Consider the following 24876-nt stretch of genomic DNA (forward strand, 5'->3'; position numbering starts at 1 on the left):
GGAAATTGATTCTAGTATAAAAGGGAATACAGTTCCTGCGCCTTGGGGTTGCCAACTTTCTAGTTACACAAAACCAGACAGCCTAGCCCCACCCCATCCCCGAGGCCCTGCCACCAGCTCACTACATTCCCCCACCTTCAGTGGCTCACTCCCCCTACCCTCACCCACTTTCACTGGGCTGGGGGGGGATGGATGAGGTGAGGGCTCTAACCAGAGGTGAGGGCTCTGGGGAGGGGCTAGAAACGAGGGGTTCAGGGTGCAGGAGGGGGCTCCAGGCTGGGTGTGAACTGAGGAATTTGGAATGTAGGAGGGGACTGTGGGTTGAGGCAGGGGGTTGGGGTACAGGAGGGGGTGAGGGCTTTAGGGTAGGACCAGGGGTGAGGGGTTTGGGGTGCAGGAGGAAGCTCCAGGCTGGGGGGTGAACCAAGGGATTTGGAATGCAGGAGGGGACTGTGGGTTGAGGCAGGAGGCTGGGGTACATAAGGGGGTAAGGGCTTTGGGGGTGGGGGCAGGGATGAGAGGTTCAGGATGTGGGAGAGGGCTCTGGGTTTGGGGTCAGGAGGCTCAGGGCTAGGGCTTGGGCTTATCTCAACCAGCTCTGGGTCAGCAGCACAGCAGGGGGAGCTAAGGCAGGCTCCCTGGCACCATGCTGCACATGCCCCGAAAGCAGCCAGCAGGTCCAGGTCCTAGGTGGGGGGCTCCAGGAGGCTCCACGCACTCCTCTTGCCCACAGGTGCCCAGCTCCTATGAGCTGGTTCCCCCCAGCTCCCACTAGCTTGGGGCAGGGGCAATGCGTGGAGCCCTGTGGCCCACCCACCTAGGAGCAGGACCTGCTTATCACTTCTGAGGCGCAGTGGGTGCCAGTCAGGACAGGTAGGTACTAGCCTATCTTAGTGCTGCAGCACCGCTGACAAGACTTTTAACGGCCTGGTCAGTAGTACTTACTGGAGCCACTAGGGTCCCTTTTCAACCAGGTGTTCCAGGTTGAAAACACCTGGTCACCCTACTGCCTCTCCCCCCAAAAATTGGTGTATAAATGTTATATCAGCATGAATTTTGGATGGTCAGATTTAGTAGTGGCAGAGCTACACATGAGCTATTCAGGTCATCCCAAATGAGGCCTGATAAAGGCCCAGAGCCTCAGTCGCTCTAAACGGGCGTTGCTCCAAACAGACAGACAGAGGTATGCTGCCTTGTATCAGCTGAGCCTCTGACTCAAAATCTTCACAGCACATCCATCCTGTACCTTATGTATGTGCGCCTTATGCTACAGAAAAACTTCAAGGAATCTTTGAGAGGGCTTTAATTTTTTATATTTTGTTTTTTTAATAAATGAATTATTTCTTGTATCCATCTGCCAGCAAAGCCTTAGTTACCATGAGTCCAACTGTGTAGTGTAGGGCTCGGAGGGAGTCATAAAAACTTCAAAAAGATCTAAAATAGCGATTATGTACATAAAACTGGCATGACTTTAAAGCCCAATTTCTTGGGCCCTTACAGGGCTAGAATCAAGCAATGTCTTTCCAGCTGGGAATCCTCCCTTTTGCAGTGGATAAAGCCCTTTTCTAGCCCTTCAGCATTTAAAAAACAGACTAAAGTTGTGGTGGGTTTTTATGCATGTAAAATCGGCTACTGGCAGCAAATAGATCTTGCGTAGCCTGTGCCTTGGAGGGGAAAAACTCCACATTTGGGACAGATGGAGGAAGCTTTTTCAATAGGCTGATTTTACCCCGCCTTTGCCCTTTCCTCCTCCCTCCCCTTCTTCCCCCCAAAATCCCAAATAAACAAAACAGCCAAAACACCCACTAATCTACCTCCAATAGCTGTCTGGTAGTATTGGAATGTTAAATGACAAAGTGCTGGTTGGGTGGATCTAGGAGAGTGATAAAACTGCAGCCGTGATAAGTTTATCACGTGGATTACACCAGAACCTGTACACCGTGTAGAAAACCACTATACACATCTTCTAACATTTTATAATATGCACAATAGAATTTAAAAGGCTATTCGGTGGTTGTAACTTTAAAAAATACTTTCCATGGTAGAAACTTGATGCTCTTCTCTCTGTTGCTGTTCATGAGCGAGTTCAGAGATGCAGAAGTCTCACCTACGCATGTTGTTTATCCAGTAGGTTACAAGGTACAACAACACTCTCAGATACTAGCTCTGTACTGCTCAGCTGAAAGTTCAGGGCTCTTCCCTAGAAGGGCTTTATTAGCAAGTTTAGCATTAAACCCTTTCAAGCAACGTTCAAAGGTCAGTTTTCTCCAGCTAAAGACGGCAGCAGTTTTGCACAGTAACAAATCTATTACTGTAATGTATCACCCACCACAGACTGACATGATAAAGTGTTTGTTAGTGAAGGATTCTGCAGCAGGCTCAGACAAAGATTGCTTTGTTTCACATTTCCTCGAAATCGGCTAGCTAAAAGTCACATCCCAAGCTGTATCTGCTTACTGCTACAGGACAGTCTAAACCATTAACAATTTGCCCCTGTGGCACTCAGCTGTCTGTCTGACCTTTGATAAAACAGGATACATGTGGACATAAGTTACGTATTCAATGCGAGTAGGTCTGTGTTATAATCTCGTTATTTATTACTGTTAGCTTGCTGTATTGCCAAACTGCCTCCGCCAAGGGCCTAGACACAGGTCTGTGCAGGACAGTGATTTGATTACTATGAGCCTATTGTAGATGTATGAAGTCATTTGAAAATCTGTGAAGTCGCCATGATTGCACAGACAGAAATAAAGTTTAGATTAGCGCCAACTGTCTAATATATCCTACGTCAGGGGTCAGCGTCACAAGTTATTTTCCCCCTTTCCTCACTCTTCATGCAACACTGCTCCACGTGGTAATAGCTCCCCAGCTGAAAAAGGTTAAAATGACCACGAGCAAGGCATTTTCTACAAAGCAACCTCTGTTCTGAAACTCTTCCTTCACTGGTCTACAGAAGACAGTTTGTTGAGCTTCAGGGCACACTGTAAAGCTCAGGTTTCAGTGATAGTTGTGTTAGTCTGTATCAGCAAAAAAAAAAAAAAAAACCTTATGGAACGTTAGAGACTAACAAATTTATATGGGCATAAGCTTTTGTGAGCTAAAACCCACTTCAGCAGACGTATGAAATAAGATACAGGAACAGGTATAAATACATGAAAGGATGTGGGTTGCTTTACCAAGTGTTTAGTCAGTCTAATGAGATAAATCAACAGCAGGATACCAAGGGAGGAGAAATAACTTTTGAAGTGGTAAGAGAGTGGCCCATTACAGACAGTTGACAAGAAGGTGTGAGTAACAATAGGGAGAAATTAGTATTGGGGAAATTAAGTTTAAGTTTTGTAATGACTCAAACACTCCTAGTCTTTATTCAGGCCTAATCTGATGGTATCTAGTTTGAAAATTAATTCCAGTTCTGCAGCTTCATGTTGGAGTCTGTTTTTGAAGTTTTTTTTGTTGAAGAATTGTCCCTGTGAGGTCAGTTACTGAGTGATCAAAGAGACTGAAGTGTAAAGTGTAAAGCTCAGTTATTCTCCACCTCATTTGAGTTTCTCCACTTGCAGAACTGTGGACTGGGCTACAGCAGCTCGGGGCTGTTAAGTGCTGGACAAACTATTCTATCAGTATTTTCTAAAAAGAAAAGAAAAAAGCACCAAAATTCAGGCATAGATCTCTTTCTAGAAGTTATGGGCGTGAATCAGGAGTTAGCATGAGATGTTCTAGGGCTGGTGTCATGTACAGTAGGCAGTCATGCTGGAGGAGCATACTACTTCATTCTGGCTTTAAAATCTGGGAGTGAAACAGAATTGTAACGTGGACTGGAAGTACAGTACAGGAACTGCTGCTAAAAGCACCTTCAATGGGACTCCCCACACAAGCCAACAGCCGTTTGAGGTGTCAACTACTAGGAATGGGAGTCTGCTCATGCCACACTATGACAAACTGACTCTCACAGAAATGAACTAAGGCTTCATGGACTCCACCCAGAGTTGGATCAAGCCCTACGAGCCCTTCTTAGCATCTATCATGATGCACAGCAGGCTAGGATAACAGGGTGGACAGAACTATCTAACTACTTATGTAGACTGGCTGACCAGGTAGGAACTAAAGGGAGATCAAAACTGTTGTAAGTCACATCTAGTCCAATATCCAGTCTGTGATGCTTCAGGGGAAGGTACAAGAAACCTTGTACTAGGCAGATGTGGGATAATTTGTGCCCCCCTCCCAAGGTCTAATATTAAACTTTAATAAAAAGATAGAACCTTGTGCCTCATGGCAGAAGACCTATATACTGTTTAAAAAAAAAAGCCAAAATGAAAGAACACATAAGCATTAGTTACCACAACTCTTGATATTGTTATCCATTTAGATTACCAACCCTCTCTGAACCTTGCCAAGTTCTTGGCCTCAATGACATCCTATGGCAGTGAATTCCACAGGCTTTGTTGCATGAAAAAAATATTTCTTTTATCAGTTTTGAAATTGCCACTGTGCAAATGCATTGACTGTCCCTAGCTCTTGTGAATCAGTACAGAGACCGAGTCCTTCCACTCTTGACACCAACCATGAGGCAGTAAGAGGGAACTGAAGACACATCAACCCACACTGCCTAATATAATCTCACCTTAGACATGAGGCGACACATGATGCGCATGCAGGTCAATGGACACTGCTATGAAAAAATCAGATTCTGGTACATGTACACCAATGTTTGGCATATATAAAATATAATATATATGGACCATCACTCGAAGAACCACAACCTCTCCCCAGTGTTTTGCTCACAAAGTGGGATCTGACACAGGATTAGCACATACCTAAAAACACCTAAACATACTGATCAATTACTTCACTTTTCACAACCAGCGCAGACAGCAGTGGCCCTTCCTATTCAGTGATTCTCAAATTAAATCTTCTCAACCAAGGGCATTATTTTAGAGCTTCAAAGCACTGAAAACCTGCATTAGCAACAGTGAAACATACCAATGGATTATGACCCAGTGTACCATAGCAGTCCACGAAGGCAGGGGCCCTTCAATAGATAGTGTCACCCATTCTGTTACCCACAGCATGATTCAACTCCCTACCACGTTCATCACTGTGCATCGTTCATGCACAAAAGTGTTCCAAATCTGATTTGATTTTGGGTCTTGTCACTTTTGTGCAGGACAGAGCTTTACAACAGTGTCAAGATTGCTGACTTTAAAAGTGCATGCTTTATTGGCAGGTATTCTTTCTGGTCTGAGGGAGAAAGAGGTAGGGTTGATCCAGGTATAAAAAGGTTAGTGGATTCCTGTAGGTGCTTTGTAGATTATACCTGTGACATGCCAGGGAAACAGCTGGTAACATGTATGTTTCTTAGCTAGCACTCCATAATATCTTCCAGAGTACACTAACTCATTAGTACAAGTTTTGTTAACCCTAAAAATTGGACTAATTTCCCAACGCATACCCCTGATCTTACGGTACTTTTCTTTCCCTAGCTCCCTTCTGCCTGAGCTTCAGCTCCCAATACTCAGAGACTGCCTGCAACTGAGCCCATGTGGATTTAAGATTCAGACCTTTCTCAGCTCCTCTTCTCAGCCCAAGTTCCTTGATGAGGGCACCTCCTTTTCTACTGGCAAATAACTGCTCTCCATCGTCTTATAACAACTGTGGTCTCTAGCAAAGGTGGATAGTTGAAATGGCCGTAAAAGAGACATGCTAGCAACCAAATTCTTTTAGCAAAAAGCCTGGTCACCTGAAGCAGCAGTTATGCAGGAAAGAGGCAGATCCTGCAATATCCGACCAGCAAGCATTCAGCAGACCACAGCATAAGAGAAGCTGCTCTAGTCTAGTGAATTTGCCACTGCAAACAGGATTGAAGGTTTCACCTTTAGAAAGTTCCCAGGATGTTTGCTTCTATAGCAATTCTATTCCCATCTCCAGCTAGCTCAATGTTTTTTATTTGCACTCCAGTCCACCATTTGTGTTAGTTAACAGTTCCTTAAATTTCATCCTTGCCCCCCTGCTTCCCACCCTTCTGCTATTAACAAGATGCTGGTTCCTTGCTCCCTCCCCCCTCATTTCACAAGTTTGCTCACTGGAGCTGTTGAGATGCATTTTGATTTGACAGATGAGTGTTTAGACTGCAGACCAAGTTTTCCATGATATCCTACCATTAACTGTGTTGAGGAACCAACTTGCAACTAGCTGTCTGGACCCTAAATCATAGGGATGCCAACAGATCAAGTCTGCATCTGCAGAGAGCTTCTGTTTTACTTCTATTTCATTTCTTTCGTCTACATCAACTTCAATGGGAGCAAAGTCAGGCCAGCACATTCTGTTTCGTGGCTGGGATTTCAGTTTTCTGGCCACAGGTTAATTCTGACAGCACACGTGGTTTCCTGGAGCAAGAGGAAGAACATGTTTGCTCAAGCTTCTCTTGGTGTCAGCCCTAACTATGGAATTTTAATTGAACTAACTAGAAAAGACAGCTGTTGTTGAGTATATGAGGAGGAGTCAGGACCCCCTGTACTCTAATTCTTGCCCTGACAGAGCCTCCTTTGTGCCCTTGGGCTAATCACTTACACTCCTTTGCAAGATCATTGTAATTATCACAGAGGTGCAGTAAGGAAAAGGTGTTTGCAAAATGGTTTGATGCTGAAACACTTCAAAAAATTCCAGACACAAAAGATTACAACTCCTCTCAAAGACAAATGAATTGTTTTTCCCAAGTTTCTTGGCGGTCAGGGTTAAAACTAGGCTCCTTCAAGCTTACTTGAACAATGCACAGCATTAGACCATCTAAAAGTAAGCTGAAAAGTATTTCCTCACCATCTTGTGAAAGAGGCCCACTATATGCCTGAAGTCTGATCAGTAGAGACATCTGAAGGATTTTCAGTGAGTTAAAGAGACATAGTAAAAACTAGTAAAATGTTCTGACTCTCTATACTGGAAGAACATTTCTACAGGAGAATAGAGCAAGGGTCACCCAAGTAGCTCACAACAGAACCCCGCACAGTCCCTATGCGTGGTGCAGCATTACAGAACTGTAGTGTGCACATGACAGATGTATCCCTGAAAAGTGCTACAAATACAGCAATGGTAATGGAATGTACCATGCATCAATCACAAAATAAAATGCAGCAGTAGGTCTCAAATAAACAGTGTCTTTTCTGCCTGTAACATATAGCATGGTAACCCTGGGGCTCCGGTTGCTGCGGGGAGCTCCGGCTTCTTTAAATCACCCTTGGAGCCCTGACACCGCTACCCCAATATAAGGGGGTTTCCCCTATAAACGCAGTAGGGATTTTTGGCTCCCGAGTTATATTGGGGTAGAGGTGTACTTCAAAAGAAGAGACACCATTTTGGAAACCTGATGAAGAATTGTGTCTACTAATGTAGTTTTTCTACTAGCGTGGATAGATAGGTGTATTTTAGAAAACTCCTGTTGACCCTAACCCCAAATGCTGCTCTCCTTCCATGCTCCATTTGATCCCAATCTAGATTGTCCCTCTTGCCTCCCTACCCCACTACTAGTCCCCAATAGCCCTACTTTTTACCATGCCCCGCCCCTTTCCTGCCCTCAGCTTTTGTACATACATATGTATCCATTCTAATGGATCTAAATATAGACATCAGCTTTTAAAAACTGGATATAGCAAGAAGGGTTTAGCTGATCGCCATATTTGGGGTCGGGAAGGAATTTTCCTCCAGGGCAGATTGGCAGAGGCTCTGCAGGTTTTTCGCCTTCCCCTGCAGCATGGGGCATGGGTCACTTGCTGGTGGATTCTCTGCTTGAGGTCTTCAAACCACAATTTGACAATGAGGACTCAATAAAACTCGGACATAGGTTAGGGGTTTTATAGAAGTGGATGGGTAGGGTTCTGTGGCCTGCTTTGTGCAGAGGTCAGACTAGATGATCATATGTGGTCCCTTCTGACTTATGAGTCTATGAAGGGTTGGTGTGCTAATGGGGAGAAGTACCTCTCCCTCCCACATGTCCCACACCCCAACTGTGATGTATTACAGGATATCACTGCCCTCAGAGTACGATATTTCAAAAAGGCAGCCACTGCTAGTAGTCTGGGATATCAAAGCAGACTTATGACTGAGGCAGGTACAAAAAACCCCTTGTGCCAACTGAAGAGGAACAAGGCATTATCTGTTGTGGGTAAACATGCATTTATATAGAACAATTAATTCTGGAATTTGTTGTCCTTTTTTTTTTTTGCACAAGAACTCCAGCACTATTCCCTGTTTAATGTTACTTCTTGTTCAAAAAGATTCAATTTTAGAGCACTCTGCCTTGTTAAATTATGGATGCCACGGCACAATCAGGATCTTGGGTTGTAAGCTAGGTAAATATCTAGATGAGTTGATGTACCCCCTCTGTATTCCATCAATGCATCTAGATATTTGCCTAGTTTTACAACAGGCTACATAAAAAGCCATTACAATCTAAAATTTCATACAATGACTTGTTTATACTATACACTGAAATGGAGGTACAATATTTATATTCAAATTGATTTATTTCATAATTCTATGGTAAAAAAAAGAGCACATAAGCAATGTTTCAGTAATGGTGTGCTGTGACACTTTTGTATTTTTATGTCTGATTTTGTAAGCAAGTAGTTTAAGTGAGGTGAAACTTGAGGGTACACAAGAGAAGTGAGACTCCTGGAAGGGGTATAGTAGTCTGGAAAGGTTGAGAGCCACTGCATTACACCACCAAGACAGACAATATTGCTGCAGTATCTGGGCTGTCTGAAGTGTACTATGCATCCAGAGGAGGCTTAAGGCAGTTCAGCAGAGGCAACCTAACACTCTCTCCTTCACTCCACAATAATACAGTGGTGACATAACCCGCCAAAACATTTAGTTTTATTTCAAATATGGGAGTTACTGCCAAGTAATTAAACCCACTGAAGGCCTATAAGGGCTGGTACCTTCATTAGCATTAACTTATTCTTGGAGCAGTGTTCTAACCAATCACACTGATTTACAGTTATGTATATGAAAACTTGCCCACTATTATTCATGAAGTGGCTTGTTCAGCCTTTTAGAACAGAACAGATGTTGAGACCAACTTCAAGTGCCAGTGCAGGCACACTGAGATGGAGAGAAGTATCCATTTGCCATATATGCTCCGTATTTCTGAAGGTATAAAAGAAAAAGCTACTCCAATTAGTCAGAATTTGCACAGTTGTGTGTCTCTCCACCCTTCTTACTGCAGTGGAGGAAGACAATTCACCTCAAACTTCAGAAGATTCTTACTAGGACATTTATCATCTTCTTATATTCACAGGAAAACGCTAGCCTTCAAGCTTTAAAATGTTTAACTAAGATCTGCAATCTATTTATTAAGCACCAACCGTGTTCTCTGCAGATACATGAAGACTCTTTCCCTGACAGCTTCACAGACTAAAGGCTTGTCTATACATAGAAATAAATCTGTAATAAGGTAGTGATTCTGGATTAACGCCATGCGTGGATACTGTTATTCCACAACGTCTTATTCCAAATTAGTTCAATCCACTTATGCCAATTCTGAATAAGACACTCAGTTTGGAATACGAGCATCCATCATGGAGTTAGATAGGAATGGCTAATCTAGAATAGTTCCCCATGTAGCAAAGCCCTCAGGCCCCAATTCTGCAGTCAAATAGGATCTGGCACGGCTGAAGAAACCTTTCCAACAGATCCAAATGCAGGAGTGGGGGCCTAATTATGATAGTGGAACGTCCTCTGCAACTCTAATTCAAAAACCAGAACACCAACACAAATGTAGAGTGCAAACTCTAAGTGAGTAGATCTCCTCTGATGCAAAAACACAAAAAACAAACAAACAAACCACACAAACACCATCAATATTATTTGAACTTAAGCTAACTTTGGCTATTTTTTGTTAATGAAATTTAAACAAAAAACCCCAATCACCATCTGTAACATGATTTGCCAGTTAACCAGATTCTCAAATTTCCCATTGGTGAAAACGAAAACTAGAGTCAAGTCTGTATCATCATCATTGTATGTGAAGTTGCTCAAACATATCTGAAGGTAATTCTTGACAGTTAGTTTGTTTCAAGTGGTAATACAAGCAGAAATCTAATTTAAAGCAAGAAATAAAGTAGAACTACGTTTTAAGTGCAACAGGACCAGTGAATCCTCTTCCAGATGAAATTTAATAGCAAAAGTTCCAAGAGTTCCTAATAGCACTTGCGGAGAAACTGAGGGCACTTGAAGGTCATGGTGTCCCAGGTATGCAAGAACAGAATTCCTGCCTTTTAGATAATCAGGATTTCTGGCAAGATTTTAAGAAGACTCCAGCTGATAACCATGAAAGTTTACACCATCAGGAGTCCAGAAAAGCTTTTAAACACAGGAAATTAGTGCTAAGTGTTTAAAGCCTTTTAAGACTCAATTAAAGATATGTGGCAGCCCAGCAGATTACAACCAAGTTCCATTTGCCAAGTCAGAGGGCTTCAGGGCACAACTCACAGCAACTTCATCAGAAAACTTGCTAAATGAGAGGAGGCTAGACACATCCTCAACAACTAATTCTCCACACGATGGACAGTACGAACTGTAGTTAGCAGATTATACAGAGACAAGTAGAGATCTTATACAGCATCGTACACAGCAGAGTGCTAGAAACGTCACTTTTTGTGACAGGGAGCTGGTGCTGCAGGTGGCCGTTTCACAGCCACTTTTATCAGTAGCACTTATCTACCACAGGGCTGGAACCTCCACCGCAGTCCAAAGCCAGACTATAGCTTACCATACAGAAACATTTTAGTGCACTGTGTATGGGAGGGCTAAGGTATCCAGCTCCCGTTACTAATTGCAGCTGTACATCTAAACACATCACAGCACACGGAAGTTTCATCCCAGCCAAGTCGGCAAAAAGGAAAAACTGCAGCACTAGTGGATGCCTGTAATCCACAGACAGTGACCTTATAAAAGGAAGCTGTTGAAGCAGGAGATTTATTTATTTATTTAAAGAGACCTAACAATTCTTTTCAGTATTATCCCCCCTCCTTTTCTTCTTCTCTAAATTTTAGGCAGATAAGAATGAAAAAAGATTAGGAATACTACTTGGGAAGGTACTAACAGAACATGCCAGGGACTGATCCTGCTGTATCAACAAAATATAACTGACAGTTTACTAAAGCCTTTGTATATACTAGCATACCATGACCAGCAAAGACAGCCGCTTAGAAAGCAGCTGTTTTAATGATACATGAGGATGGAGATATCTATTGTATGTAATTTTGCCATGCTGACTTCCCAACAGCATTATAAAAGACCCTGGAAACAGATTAGTGCTCCTGGCTTTTACAAGGTTGGTTGTTTTGGAGCTCCCAGGACTACAGGTATAGTCCAGCACTAGCACAGGTCTAGACAAACCCAGCACACTGTTGGTGCTACATAAATAGTAAGACTTATTTTTTCCAGACTGAGGGATTGAAAGCAAGTCCCCCTCTTCACATTTTTTTAAAAAGCGAAATTTCACTTGACATTAAAAGGGATATGGTCAACTAAAAAAGCAACCCTGAAAGCACTGTGCCTAGTACCGTAAGTGTCACCTAAGGCCACGTCTATACGACGCGCCATATTGGCGCGTTACAATCGACTGCTCGGGGATCGATATATCGCGTCTCATCTAGACGCGATGTATCGATCCCTGAGCGCGCTTACATCGATTCCGGAACTCCACCAAAACCACGGAGTTCCGACTCGACATGGCGAGCCACGCACAATCGATCCCGCGCGGTGAAGACGGTGAGTAGATCGATTTTAGATAATTGATTTCAGCTATGCTATTCTCGTAGCTGAAATGGCGTATCTAAAATCGATTTCGCGCGTCGTGTAGACTGGCCTAAGATTCTAGTCTTTGTTGTAGTAATCTCTCTTTATAGTTTAACTGCTTTGTGCATTTGACAATTTGTCTAGACAGTGAAGCAGTGAAATGGACTATATAGAGTTTCCACTTTGTTTTTGGTGTGGGCTTCTCACCAATAGACAGCCATTTAAAACAAAAAAAAAAAAAGAGCTATTGCCAACCCATAAAGATTGGCAAGACCGAAGGGATCCTTAGGGCAGGTGTAGCATCCAAAACTTGACTACATTTCAAGTTGATTGTGGATATACTGTCAAGTCAATCAAGACTCTTTTTTAAGAATTTGTTTTTACACAGTTTTTCCATACTTAGTCCTAGCAAATGGGGAGGATGCATGCAGGGGACAGTGGGAGGGAAAGAGTAGTGATTTATTTTGGATAAAGACAGAGTAATTTTATTAAAGTTCAGACAAGGGGAACCATATTTCCCCCACTTCTCCGATGGTTTCTCAAGTCTTCACACAACTTCTCTTCATAAGTACATGTCTGAATTAAGAATCTGGGATGAGGAGGCATTCTATTAAAGTTCTTTATCCAGCAATGCAATAAAACCTTCACTGACTAGACAATGACTAATCTTGATAGCTCCCCGAAATTCACACTACACTGATGCTAATTCATGAAAGAAAGGTCTTCCTTCAGTCTTCTGAAATTCAGCCTAAGGTACTTTTATTTTTATGCATGGCATCAGCAGAGACTACATTTCATTGTTCAAGTTTCAATTTTTATAACCTTCAGCTTATAGGTCATCTAACTAAGAGCAGATTCCTCTGTCTTCTCATGAAAACTGGGTCAAACCATATCAAAAACAAAAAAACCCTGACATTACATACAAGTCAAAAACAAGTGCACACCGTAAAATTCACAACAACAAGGCCAGGAGTCAAAACAAAAATATTAGTGCTAAAACTGCAGATACACAAAGTGGAGCTGTTTCCAGGGTCTTTGGGTTCAAACAGCAAAACAATCAAAATACTTCACAAGCCTCAAACTTCTGCTTTGCTGATCTGTGACTGCAGAAGTTACTAAAAAAGGCTTCAAGTATCAAAGGGGTAGCAGTGTTAGTCTGGATCTGTAAAAGCAGCAAAGAGTCCTGTGGTAACTTATAGGCTAACAGAGGTATCGGAGCACGAGCTTTTGTGGGTAAATACCCACTTCGTCAGACACATGACCACAAAAGCTCAAGCTTCAATACGTCTGTTAGTCTATAAGGTGTCACAGGACTCTTTGCTGCTTTTAAAAAAGGCTTATGAGTTTTCAGTCAGATTTTGCTTTCTTTTAAGTAACTTAGATGAAGTAGAAATTACAGTTTGGATGTAGATCTTAGGTTGTTACCTTCCACTCCAAATGCTGAAAACCTCATCCACCCTGTGGCCTTCCTGCATCTACGGAGAAGCTTCCTCAGCTTTGACCTCCCTGCTTCTCCCCTCACTAATCTGCTGAAAGTGCTGTTATTAGAGTTATGATGCTCTGCCCACCTCTCTCTACCTCCCCCAAGATCTTCACTGGTGCCCTTTTGCCTACCGCATCAAGGTCAAGTTTTTTGCACTCATTTCCAAGGCCTTGTGCAATTCTGCCCCTGCCTACATACGGTCACCACCTATTCTTGTCCATTGTCTCTCCTGTAAAGTACTCGTTTCTTCTCAGCCACGCACAAAATGCCTAAAATCCATTCTTCAGCTCCTGTACACTAAATAGAATTGCTCTTAAAAAGACAAAGCAGACTTCCACGAAGTCTTTCAGTGACAGTCCCATCCAAGTTAGTGCAGTTTTTTAAACTGCACTACACCTCTACCTCGATATAACGCTGTCCTTGGGAGCCAAAATATCTTACCGCGTTATAGATGAAACCATGTTATATTGAACTTGCTTTGAATCACCAGAATGCCCAGCCCCACCCCCTCGGAGCACTGCTTTACCACATTATATCTAAATTTGTGTTATATGGGGTGGTGTTACATTGAGGTAGTGGTGTACTTCAAGGTTCTCTCCAAACTAATTATTGTGTACACGCAGATGGTCTGCATCAGATTCAGACTCTATGCACCTTGTGCATGGGTACACATGGTACCACGTACACGGATGGCATCAATTTATAACCCTGCTATCCCTGTTTCCTGAGGACAGGTTTATTTTAAGAGTAGCATGTGGCAGAGGTCAGAACAGACTGCATGTCAGAGAGACAGTAATGTAAAGCAATACTAAGGGCTTGGTTTCCAGAAGTACTGACCTCAGCTGGAGTCGTGGACACTCAGCATTGTGGAAAAATGTTGGAGATGACAAATTCAAGAACTGACATGATGCTACATTGGTCCTTGAGGTTAACAAAGACACATACGGTACCCTGCCTCTCAAAGGCCTTCACAACAACTCTACTGTAATATACATCAGACTAAACAGGCAAGTACAGAGTATTCCAATAAAATCTCATCAGGACTCTGATTCTTCACCATTAGAGTCAACAGGAGTTCTGCCCTTGAAGTTAATGTAGCATAGGACCAAGCTCTAAGTGGGCCACACGAAGCTAGTCAGCCAGGTAGTCTCCAACAGCTTTTTGACACAGTGAAGGAGAAGTTTCCTTCTCAAGAGACAAACCCATAGAACTGGAAACTAGTCACATGCTAAGAGTTGTATATTTGTCCCCCAAAGCCAGTACTTTCTGTTTCCCTTCCCTAACCATCACAGGATTTCTCCGAATTCTGGCCTCTTTAGAGCCCCAAAACGCCCCCCTTTCCCCTGCATTTGGAGCATCTTATATACAGGAATGGAACGTTTGGGGGATGCTTGCACCCCTGATGGATTCATAATTGGATCTGGCTATGGGACAATGCTTTTCCTCAACCCACAATAAAATACAATACAAAACACTTGACTCTCCCTGGCTTTCTTTACACTACCTCTCACAGGTAAAGATGTTTTGAAAATATGTTTTCTAGTCTGATGCTTTGGTGTGGAAAGTGCGCACGCACACACACACCACCCCCCAGACACTGCTAGGTAAACTAGGAAGCAGGGCTTTGGAGCTGTGCTCCAGTGCCATGCAAAAACCTGCAGCTCTACTGCTCTGGAGCTGCTCCGTGCTCCAGCTCCAGGCTCTGCTCCAAAGCCCTGCTAGGAAGTGGAGTTTCTATTAAGACACACAGACCAGTACATTTTTAAAAATGACTTTTCACGTCTAGTTAAAATAGAAAAGCGTTACATGATTAATTCTTTTGAAAACATTCTTTCGAAAACCAAAGTTTCCAGGAAGAGACTTTCACCAGGGCACAATACTGTCTAGGTTCTTATTCTGCACCAATCACTGTGGTATGAGGAAAGAAAAGTGTTTGACACTAAGAGAGGGCAAAATAGTGCCAACAGTTTGTATCACAACTGAGGAAAGTTGGATGCATATGTTGCAGCTTTGCCAATTACCAGCAGTTATGAATAACCTGGATAAACGTAATCAGGATTCCTATGAACAGGAATTGAACTCTTTACATAGTATTTTATGGCAAGAGCAACTATAAAAAATGCATCACCTGCAACTGAAAGATAATCCCATGGGTGAGATGCTGCTAAAGAAAATACAAGACTCAAAATGAAACTTAAAACAGAAAAGTTGACAATTTTTTTAAAAATGAAAGCACTGCAATAGCTCTGCATCAGAATGGAAGCTAGCTTTCTTCAGTATGAACAACTGAAATAGTGCAACATTGTGCTGGTGTACCAAAGGCTGAAAGTCAACTAGCCAGTCTTCACTCTCCAAGCAGAGAGAAATGCAAAGTAGTAAACTAATAGTGAAAGAAGATTTTAAACACAGGTATAATCAAATATTCTTTCCTCAGCTCTGGCAGCATCCCTATAAGATTAAAATACCTAGATTCTCTAGGACTGTGGGGTCCAGTCCTCACAGGATCAAAACTCAGCCCTTTATCCTCGCCAACAGAGATAAATTAAGCTCTACATACTTTATGCTGGGGATGGGGAGGGGTGTCAGGTTTTGAAAGAGAGATCTTATAACCTAGGTCCCGTCTGTTCTCTGTGGACATATAATATTCCATGGCCCTGGTAGTCCTTGGTATAATTTGTCCTGCCCCCTGCTGTCATGCAATGTGTTGTGCCCAAATTATTGAGTGGTTACTTCCATTGACCCTAGGAGGTGGCTGCATTTCACAGTTATTTGTTAAGCACAAATGACAGGTTCAGCACTCTACCACACACACAAAAAAGGAACAATCACTAATAGAGATCTTACAACCTCAGACACACCGGAGAAAGGATAAAACCCAGAGAAGTGCTATCCCCCCACCACACACACACATCCCTAAGCGTTCAGGCCAACAAAGTTTATTCACAACTTGTCTTGTAAACTCACTACTTCCATGATGCCCACATGAGACTTGTAATGAATAAGGTTGGTAGCTTAGTGGAGTGCACTTCATGAGTAAGAGGCAGCACAGAAGCCTGCACCAAATGCAAGAACGAAACAAGATGGGTTTCGAGGCCGATATCTTTGATCAAGCAGAAGACAGCAGGAACAAGAGGATCCAGGACCAGACACGTAGGCTGGGACAACACTTTGATGCAGCAGTCGAGTCTAATGGTCAGGACAGAAGAGGACAGTTTTGGTGGCCATGCTGTGGCTGGAGTTAAAAGGGAGAGGGAGGTGTAAAGGAGGCTGGAAAAGAGGTGGTTGCACTTATCAAAATGCACTGACCCCTAGGGTGTAAATAAGAGTAATAGCAATGGAGGGTAGAGAGGGGAAGATACAGGGCCAAGCAGAGTTTTCCCCAGCGATGTTCCACAAATGTATGACAAAGTACTGGTAAACACTTGCTCATGCAAGAAGCCTATACGGACATCAGTGAAATTACTCACATGAATAGGGGCTTGAAGATTTGGACCATTAAAGCACTTCTAAATGGAAGTCATGAGCAAGGACTTTTTTTTAAAGCAATTAGGGTCTAATTTGCTAAGACCTGCAAGAACTAAAGAGAGGAAACTAATTCAAGGTATCCTAAAGAATGCAATATAATACCCCCAGAAGGCAGGGGATGGAATAACTGTTCCTTCCACCTAAAGTCTGTTGCAATACAATCCACTGCATTTTAGGCATAGTGGTCTCTTGCTTGACACTCATGAATACACTTAAGACATGGAAAAATGTTGCTTAAACACTAACCTTTCCTAACACAGCTGGTTAAGACAGCTGCATTGCTTAACAGAGCCATTGTTTTATCTTACATAACATTCCCTAGGCACATTTAATCCAGTTGTCTGGGTATTGAGGGAATCAGACCAAAGACCAAATTATGACAGTTTTTAAATTAAAAAGCCCTCAGTGAAACGAAAGTGCAGCTACTCCCTAAAGCAGTAATGTGCTTTTATCATTGAAACTGCTACCTAGCCATTCCTCCCTCCCAGGGAACACTAAACCTTACATTCTCTCTCACACTGCAGGAATAATTTTTAAGAGTTCATGCTATTTTCCCCCCTCCACACATACTAATTTTAGATAGTCCACCACATCTGCGAGAAAACATTCTGGATAGCTTAAAAATGCTCAAGCATTTTGCTTTACCTCAGCATTATTTGCAGTCTAGTTCTGCTACATGTCACACCCTTTTTTGTTTTGTTATTCTAACCTCCTTAAAGCGTGACAGCTCCACAAATGATTCAAGATTTCATGCCAAATCTTGGTCCTACTGAAATCAATGGCTGTTTTGCTATTCGTTTCAATGGGACCAGGATTTGAGCATTTAATAGTTTAAGTTACACCTGATGTAGCTATTTACACAGAAGTTGTTTCAATAGTCTGCTCTAGGCCTAGTCACTATTTTAAATAGGAGAACTAAGAGAAAAAAAGTGGTTTGATCCTTTTCTCCGTAAAGCACCTCACACACCAGTAAATCATTTCAGATCTAAAAATATAGAAAACTGACAGCACCACTGCCGCTCTAGAGCTCATCTTTGCCTGTGTCCAGATTTCATTTTTTATATATGTGCCAAGATGAAAGCAGATGAAAAGACTCTCTATCTCAAGGCCCTGAGCCAACGGCCATTGACTCCACTGAGCTCCAATTGGGCCCACAAAGCACTAAATGGTAGCTTCTCAGGAGAAGCAATCAGTAACTATTTCAAAAATTTAAACCCTCTCGCTGTCAAAATGAAACCAAGTCAGTTCAAGTTAATAATAGCTTCAGGTACTCTCTCCGACTCAAGTCCCTCTGTCAATTTCTGTGGTTTTACAATTTCCTTTTTTTAAAAACTCCCCCCATTGCTATGAGAGAGCTCATAGTCAGGGAAAACTATGCACAGAGCTGTCAGCCACACACACACACACACAGAGTATTCCTTTGGAACAAAAATATGAGTGTAAAGCAATCTTCCTCCGATCTTTTGTCGCTAGTAATCCTCAGTGTTCTTTCCAATACTAGCAGAAGTGTGATTAAGTTGGGGTCCCTTTAAAAAGAGCTAAACTCATGTTTGGCCACATATTTAGATTCTATAGGGACAGGCTTTTACAGAATTCCAGATTGATGGAAGTGATTCCACTTTATTTAAAAACAAAAAACAAAAAAACCTCCTATGTTAGCAGTTGAGCAGAATTATTCTTCTACAATACTTACAACCAAACTTTGAAGTCTAGAGAACTGTATGGATCTGAATTGTCCATGAGGACAACAAAGTGTAAGTAATAAACTCAGTAAACAGGCTGTGGGTTTTTTGAGATCCTGAAGCTGCAATCAGATCTCTACGGGCAAAGTTCAGTGGTGGTCAGTACAGGGGGCTTTGAGGGTGGGGGAGGAGATAAGCCCCTCTGAAGACCAGTCTCCACGCACAAAGTCCAACAGCAGGAATCAGCAAATATCCAACAAGTAATAGAACCATGCCTGAGCTATAGATACTTCCTTGTAGGCAGTTTCATGTTTAATTATCTGCAGACTTAGTACTGTATGCAGTGTGACAATGTTAAATGCTGGAGAGATTAAACACTTGTTTGGCAATAGGTATGCCTTCGGGGAAGGACTAAGACAGAAACATGGAATACTTCACAACACAAGTCTGTAACCCTTGTGTGCTCCAACACTAATTACCAGACTGCTCACCAAACCATTAGTTTTCAATACTGATCCCACAGACAAGCTGGTTAAGCACAAACTAGAAGCCAAAAACACCAACTCACAGCTCTGACAGTCAGCAAAATCACTCAGGGACTTAATTTCAGAGGTGGTGAACACCAGCAGCTCCCTGTTAGCACTCACAATGAAACTGAGCCCCATTTGAGGAAAATAAAACAAACAAACCAAACTACTTTGATTCAGTTTTCCCCTCAAGTTCTAATTTGTGAAATGGAGGTGATGAATATTTTTGCCTCACAGCACAGGAATGGTAAAACTATTGGCTGGTCCACATGTGTGTGGGGGTGGGGAGAGGGGGGAGAAATCGATCTAAGATATGCAACTTCAGTTATGAGAATAGCGTAGCTGAAGTTGACATATCTTAGATTGACTTACCTCCTGTCCTCAAGACACAAGATTGACGGCCACGACTCCCCCGTCGACTCCGCTTCCACCTCGTGCCCTGGTGGAGTTCCAGAGTCGACAGCAGAGCATTCGAGGATCGATTTATCTCATCAAAACGAGACAAGATAAATCGATCCCTGATAGATCGATCGCTACCCACCGATCCGGCGGGTAGTGTGGACATACCCTATGAGACACTCAGCTTACATGTCACCTCTACCTGGTGACTTAAAAACAAAAAACAAAAAACAAAAAAAACAAAAAAAAGGACAGACAGACATCTATGAGTAGTGTAACTGAAAGGTTAGAGAAGTTACCAGGTTTCCCCCAGTTTGGTTCATTTATGAGACATTTTTCTCCATGCTGTCACATTCATTTGTGTGGGGGTTTCACATGATGACAGGCAGAAGAAAAAAAACTATTTTCAAGCGGTAGGACAATTTTATTGTGAAGTCAGAAAGAAAGGCAAGGGAGCTCTGGGACAGGTGCAATATCCAGAACTACTTTAACCAATTTTAAATTTATATTATACAAAATTAAGTGTCAGGTAGGCCATATCCCATTTGCTTGCGTCTGGGACTTGACATTATCCTGTACAAAAACAGCACACCTTTCGCATCCACATGTCTCATTGCTTGTGTTTGTGTTCTTACCTCATAAGACCAGACACACTGCACTCCTGCAAATCTCCGCACACATCTTCCCACTTCCACATCCTCATGAGTGGTGTACATCTCTCGCAAGCACTCTCCAATGTGAGGCACCATTCTGCGCAGCACCTCTCGGCTCATGATCACTCCAGGTCCTCCCATGCAGAAGTTCTCGCCAGGTTCCAAGGCCAGTTTCCCCATCTCTTCGGTGGTGCCAAGCCCAGTCTGTCCAAGGAAGAGGGGTTCACTGCTGTTCAAACTCCTAAGGAAGCTCTCCAATCTGTCCCCCTTAATGTAAACATCATCATCTGCTCTCATAAACCATTCAAAATTGTCCAAGTAGTGGTCATGCATGTACTTGAGCATCATAAAGGATTTCTTCTGGGGTGGGTAGGAGTCATCCACGCCTCGTAGTGGCACTATCGGGATTGGAAGAGAAGTGTCCGAACCCTCACTGGAGAAGAATTCAACCTTGCCAGGAATGGTTTTGGACCAGGTTCTAGAATGAAAATACAAAAGTTAAATTTACAGACAGCACATCATAGTACAAGTCAAACATACAGGAAAAAGTGACTCAAGAGGACCATTTGTTTAAGAATTTCCTCCTTTTTAATTCTCCTTAAATGCTGTCTTCCTTCCACATAAGTGATAGTCATGTACAGTGGTAAGAACCATATATGACAGTAGTTCTCAAACTGTGGGTCACAACTCCAAAGTGGGTTGCTACCCTGTTTTAATGAGGTCACCAGGACTGCTGTTAGACTCAGAGGGGCCAAGGACTGAAGCCCAAGCCCCATCGTCAGAGGCTGAAGCCAAAGCCCATGGGCTTCAGCCCAGGGCAGTGGTGCTCAGGCTACAGCCCTGCTGCCTGGGACTGAAGCCCTTAGGCACACGGGGGGGGAGGGGGAGAGAGGGTGTTTGCATGTGTCGTGTAGTTATTTTTTATTGTCAGAGGGGGGTCATGGTGCAATAAATTTGCTATACGACATGCAAGCCATTCCAACATGAAATGCCTCTGAGCCTAAGTTTCTAGTGTCAAGGTGTGCTAACAACAGAGCTCCTCCAAAACTAACTGGAATTTTCCAGAAGTGCTTACTCTTAGCCTAACTCTGTTCCCACTGATGTTGGTCTTAAGACTCTCATTGAAGTCAAAGGAAACTGTGTTAGGCTAATGCTGAGTGCCCTTGAAAGTACCATCTAAGTCCTTACAAAGGACTATATAACCTTCATGTATGAATACCAATCAGATGCAGAAGGAAGAACAAGATTTGGGGACCTCCTAGACTCTGACGTAGTGGTTTAAACAGCCTTCCCCCCTCCTCAAGGTTTTTGCAACATTTAGGAAAATCAGTTTCTTTTAATTACTAAGAATGTATTTTCAAGTTTGTGCAGGTGACAGAATGCACACAAAATTAGCTTCAAGTTGTTCGGCGCTTCCCTGCACATTTTCAGTCCCTACTGCTGACCACTGGTGACTATGTTAATCTATAGTTTCAGAGGTGCAAATGAACAGATGACAATTTTTGCATCAGCTTATGAAAAGTCTGTACCCCACAGAAGGCAAGACTCTATGACAGATGGGTAGAGTAGTGGTGTTTTCCACCCAGCAGCTAGTAGATGAATTGGGTAGGCTCTGATAGAAGAAAAGATGCAGCAACCCAACATGCAGGGGAAGAATCAAGAAAAGTCACCTCAAATTCATCTGCCCCCTACCAGCTGGAGGCTCATAGAAAAGCAGCCCCAAAGAATGGGGCATGAATAGCAGCACAGTAGAATCCTAACAGATGGACTTCTCTTCTTACCATGGTATTACCCCTCACAGCCACATTTTGTATCAATCTCTGGAGAATAGGAACACAGATTTTTTTTTTTTTTTGTTAATATCAGAGCTTTGAGTAGGGCTTAAGTGTTCCATGATCCCACAAGCTCAGCATCGACTACAGAAACACAGGAAACTAAACCAAGAGGAAGAGAAAGGACAATTGAAATGGAGGGTTAAAAAGGTAACAGCCACCACCTGAGTTGACAGCAGGGTTTGAACCTAGGACTCCACAGAGCTAAAACCTTGAGATACTACCACTTCAGCTAAAGAATTTAGGGATGAGATTTTCAAACAGGACAAAGACACTTAAAATAGCTGTCAATGGAACTAGCACTCCTAAGTCACTTAAGACATTTATGAATCTACTACGTCTGATGTGGATCAACTCCCAGAAGACAACAGACCCATACTCCTCTAAAGAGGTTAGGAAAGCAGTGGGGTTTAAACAGGGATGGGTATTTGTCAACAGGAAATGGCAGGCTGCTCCAAGCATAAAGAGGATGTCTCATGAGACACAGGAGCTAGTAGAGGAACTATGATCAGCAATATCGGCAGGGCCTATGGCATATCAGCCACTCTTATAGCCAGGAGCCCTTATTTGTGTTGAGCCGTGCAAAGACATAGCATCAGTCTTAAGCCTTCACCAGCAGCCTCTAGCAAAGCCGGCCTAGCGCATACGCACATGGGCAGCTGGCCTCTTTATCCTACTTAGGAGGACTCCTCTTTACACCTCTTCTGAGTCACAATCAAGCAAAGATTCTCTAGAGAGATTTTAAGTTACCCACCTATTAAATGTTTCACATTCTTGCTCTTAAAAACTTACGGAAGTTAGATCACTGGGTATTGTTTAATGCAATTGCTTCCCACAAAGAAACAGTAAAACTCTGTTTTCCATGCCTTCCTACACAGAGCATCAGAGGGGTAGCCGTGTTAGTCTGGATCTGTAAAAGCAGCAGAGAATCCTGTGGCACCTTATAGACTAACAGACATTTTGGAGCGTGAGCTTTCGTGGGTGAATACCCACTTCGTCAGACGCAGGTAGTGGAAATTTCCAGGGGCAGGTATATATATGCTAGCAAGCAAGCTAGTAGATAACGAGGTTAGTTCAATCCAGGGAGGATGAGGCCCTGTTCTAGCAGTAGAGGTTGAAAACCAAGGAGGAAAACTGGTTGCTGTATTGGCAAGCCATTCATACAGACTTTGTTTATCCAGAGCTGATGGTGTCAATTTGCAGATGAACTGAAGCTCAGCAGTTTTCTCTTTTGAAGTCTGGTCCTGAAGTTTTTTTGCTGCAGGAATGGGCCACCTTAAGGTCGTCTATAGTGTGGCCGAGGGAGGGTTGAAGTGCTCGCAGCTACAGGTTTTTGTATAGTCGCCCATTCCTATATCTGAATTGTTGACCATCTTTCCTTTGACGAGAGACTGTCCAGTTTGGCTGATGTACATAGCAGAGGGGCATGATTTGCTGGCATTATGATGGTGTATATTACATTGGTGGAACTGCAGGTGAATGTACCAGTGATGGTATGGGATGATCTGGTTAGGTCCGTGTGATGGTGTAGATATGTGGGCAAGGTGGCCATCGAGGTTTGTTTTGCATGGATTGGTTCCTGAAGCTAGAGTACTATGGTATACCGGTGTGCAGTGACTGGTGAGAATACTTTCAGGTTGTTCTGTGGGCAAGGATTGGCCTGGCCACCAGACCTGTGAAAAATGTGGGGTCGTTGTCCAGGATGGGCTGTAGATCCCTGATGATAGCGTTGGAGGGGTTTTAGCTGAGGCTGTATGTGATGACCAGTGAGTCTGTTGGTTTCCTTTCTTGGGTTTTGTCGCCTTGGCAGGTAGGTAGGCTTCTGGTCACGTCTGGGGCCTCCTTGCTGAGTGGTTTTTCTCTAATTTCTCGTGCGGGTATTGTATTTTGAGAATGCTTGGTGGGAGTTCTGTAGGTGTTGGTCCTTGTCTGAGGGGTTTAGAGCAGATGCGGTTGTACCTCAGTGCTTGGCTTGTGACATTGGATCGTGGAAAACAACACCGCTTTGCCTCATAACCCGCGAGCGACCCAGCGGAACGATGCCTACCCACGCTCAGACCACCCTGAATACACAATTCATCAAGGAACGCTGAAAGGAGTGGAGATGTCAATATGGAAAGGTCTGGACGAACCAGGAAGGGCTAGAGACAATCCTCCAATACCATTCTACAGACCACTTCCCTGCAGACCACTGAGGAATACCACCCTAAGAATGGACATCTACTCCATCACCCATAGCATAACCCTACAGAGCCCTGCCCCGACCATAGAGGTGTATTTCCGTAGAATGAGAGATTGGAGATAACCATGGCAGGTACACGAGGGGAGATGGACAGTGCTGGATGAACATAGGGTCTAGTAAGAGAGTCCACAATCCAGCACAGGTCCTTCAGCGTTGAATTGCCAAATGCCTGACAACTGTGGAACGCCCCATCACCGTCACGGATTGGCTCTCACTGCCCAGGAGGATCAGGCTGAGGGCGCTCTATACTCAGACCCTAGCTCACCCGGACTCTCACATAAGAACCCGATGCTGAGGAAACTACATGCATTGGTCACCTCCAAAACACCATCCAGCCACATGGATTAGAGGCTTCTACCACAAACTCCACACACCAGATGTGAATTACACTGTCAGGAAGCCCTGTATGCCAAGACAACTGGCTGCTGAGCTCTGTGCCTTTATACTCACACACAACTAATCAAGTTTTTTATTGAAATATATACTCCAGATAGTGGCACTGCTATGGGCACCCCGCCCTGGCCCCACAATACCAATATTATGGCTGACCTGGACAACGGCTTCCTCAGCCTCTCGCCACCACACCCCTTCCTCTACTTATAGCTACATTGATGACATCTTCATCATCTGGACCCATGGAAGGAGAACTATGAAAAACTGCCCACGAGTTTCAAACTTCCACCCCACCATCAAACCTCAAGCCTGGACCAATCTACACGGGAGGTCCACTTTCTAGACAC

General features: G+C 43.3%; 1 protein-coding gene across 1 annotated transcript in view; it reads right to left on the reverse strand.

Annotated features, from left to right (window-relative positions):
* CHSY1 (chondroitin sulfate synthase 1) overlaps window positions 1–24876 on the reverse strand; it is a 95784-nt gene that overhangs the window by 59590 nt on the left and 11318 nt on the right. The window contains exon 2 of the mRNA XM_032766068.2: window positions 20045–20540. Within this exon, the coding sequence (XP_032621959.1) occupies window positions 20045–20540 (496 nt within the window). The remainder of the gene's footprint in view (window positions 1–20044; window positions 20541–24876) is intronic.

The sequence above is a fragment of the Chelonoidis abingdonii genome, chromosome 9, assembly GCF_003597395.2.
Source record: "Chelonoidis abingdonii isolate Lonesome George chromosome 9, CheloAbing_2.0, whole genome shotgun sequence".
Lineage (NCBI taxonomy): Eukaryota > Metazoa > Chordata > Testudines > Testudinidae > Chelonoidis > Chelonoidis abingdonii.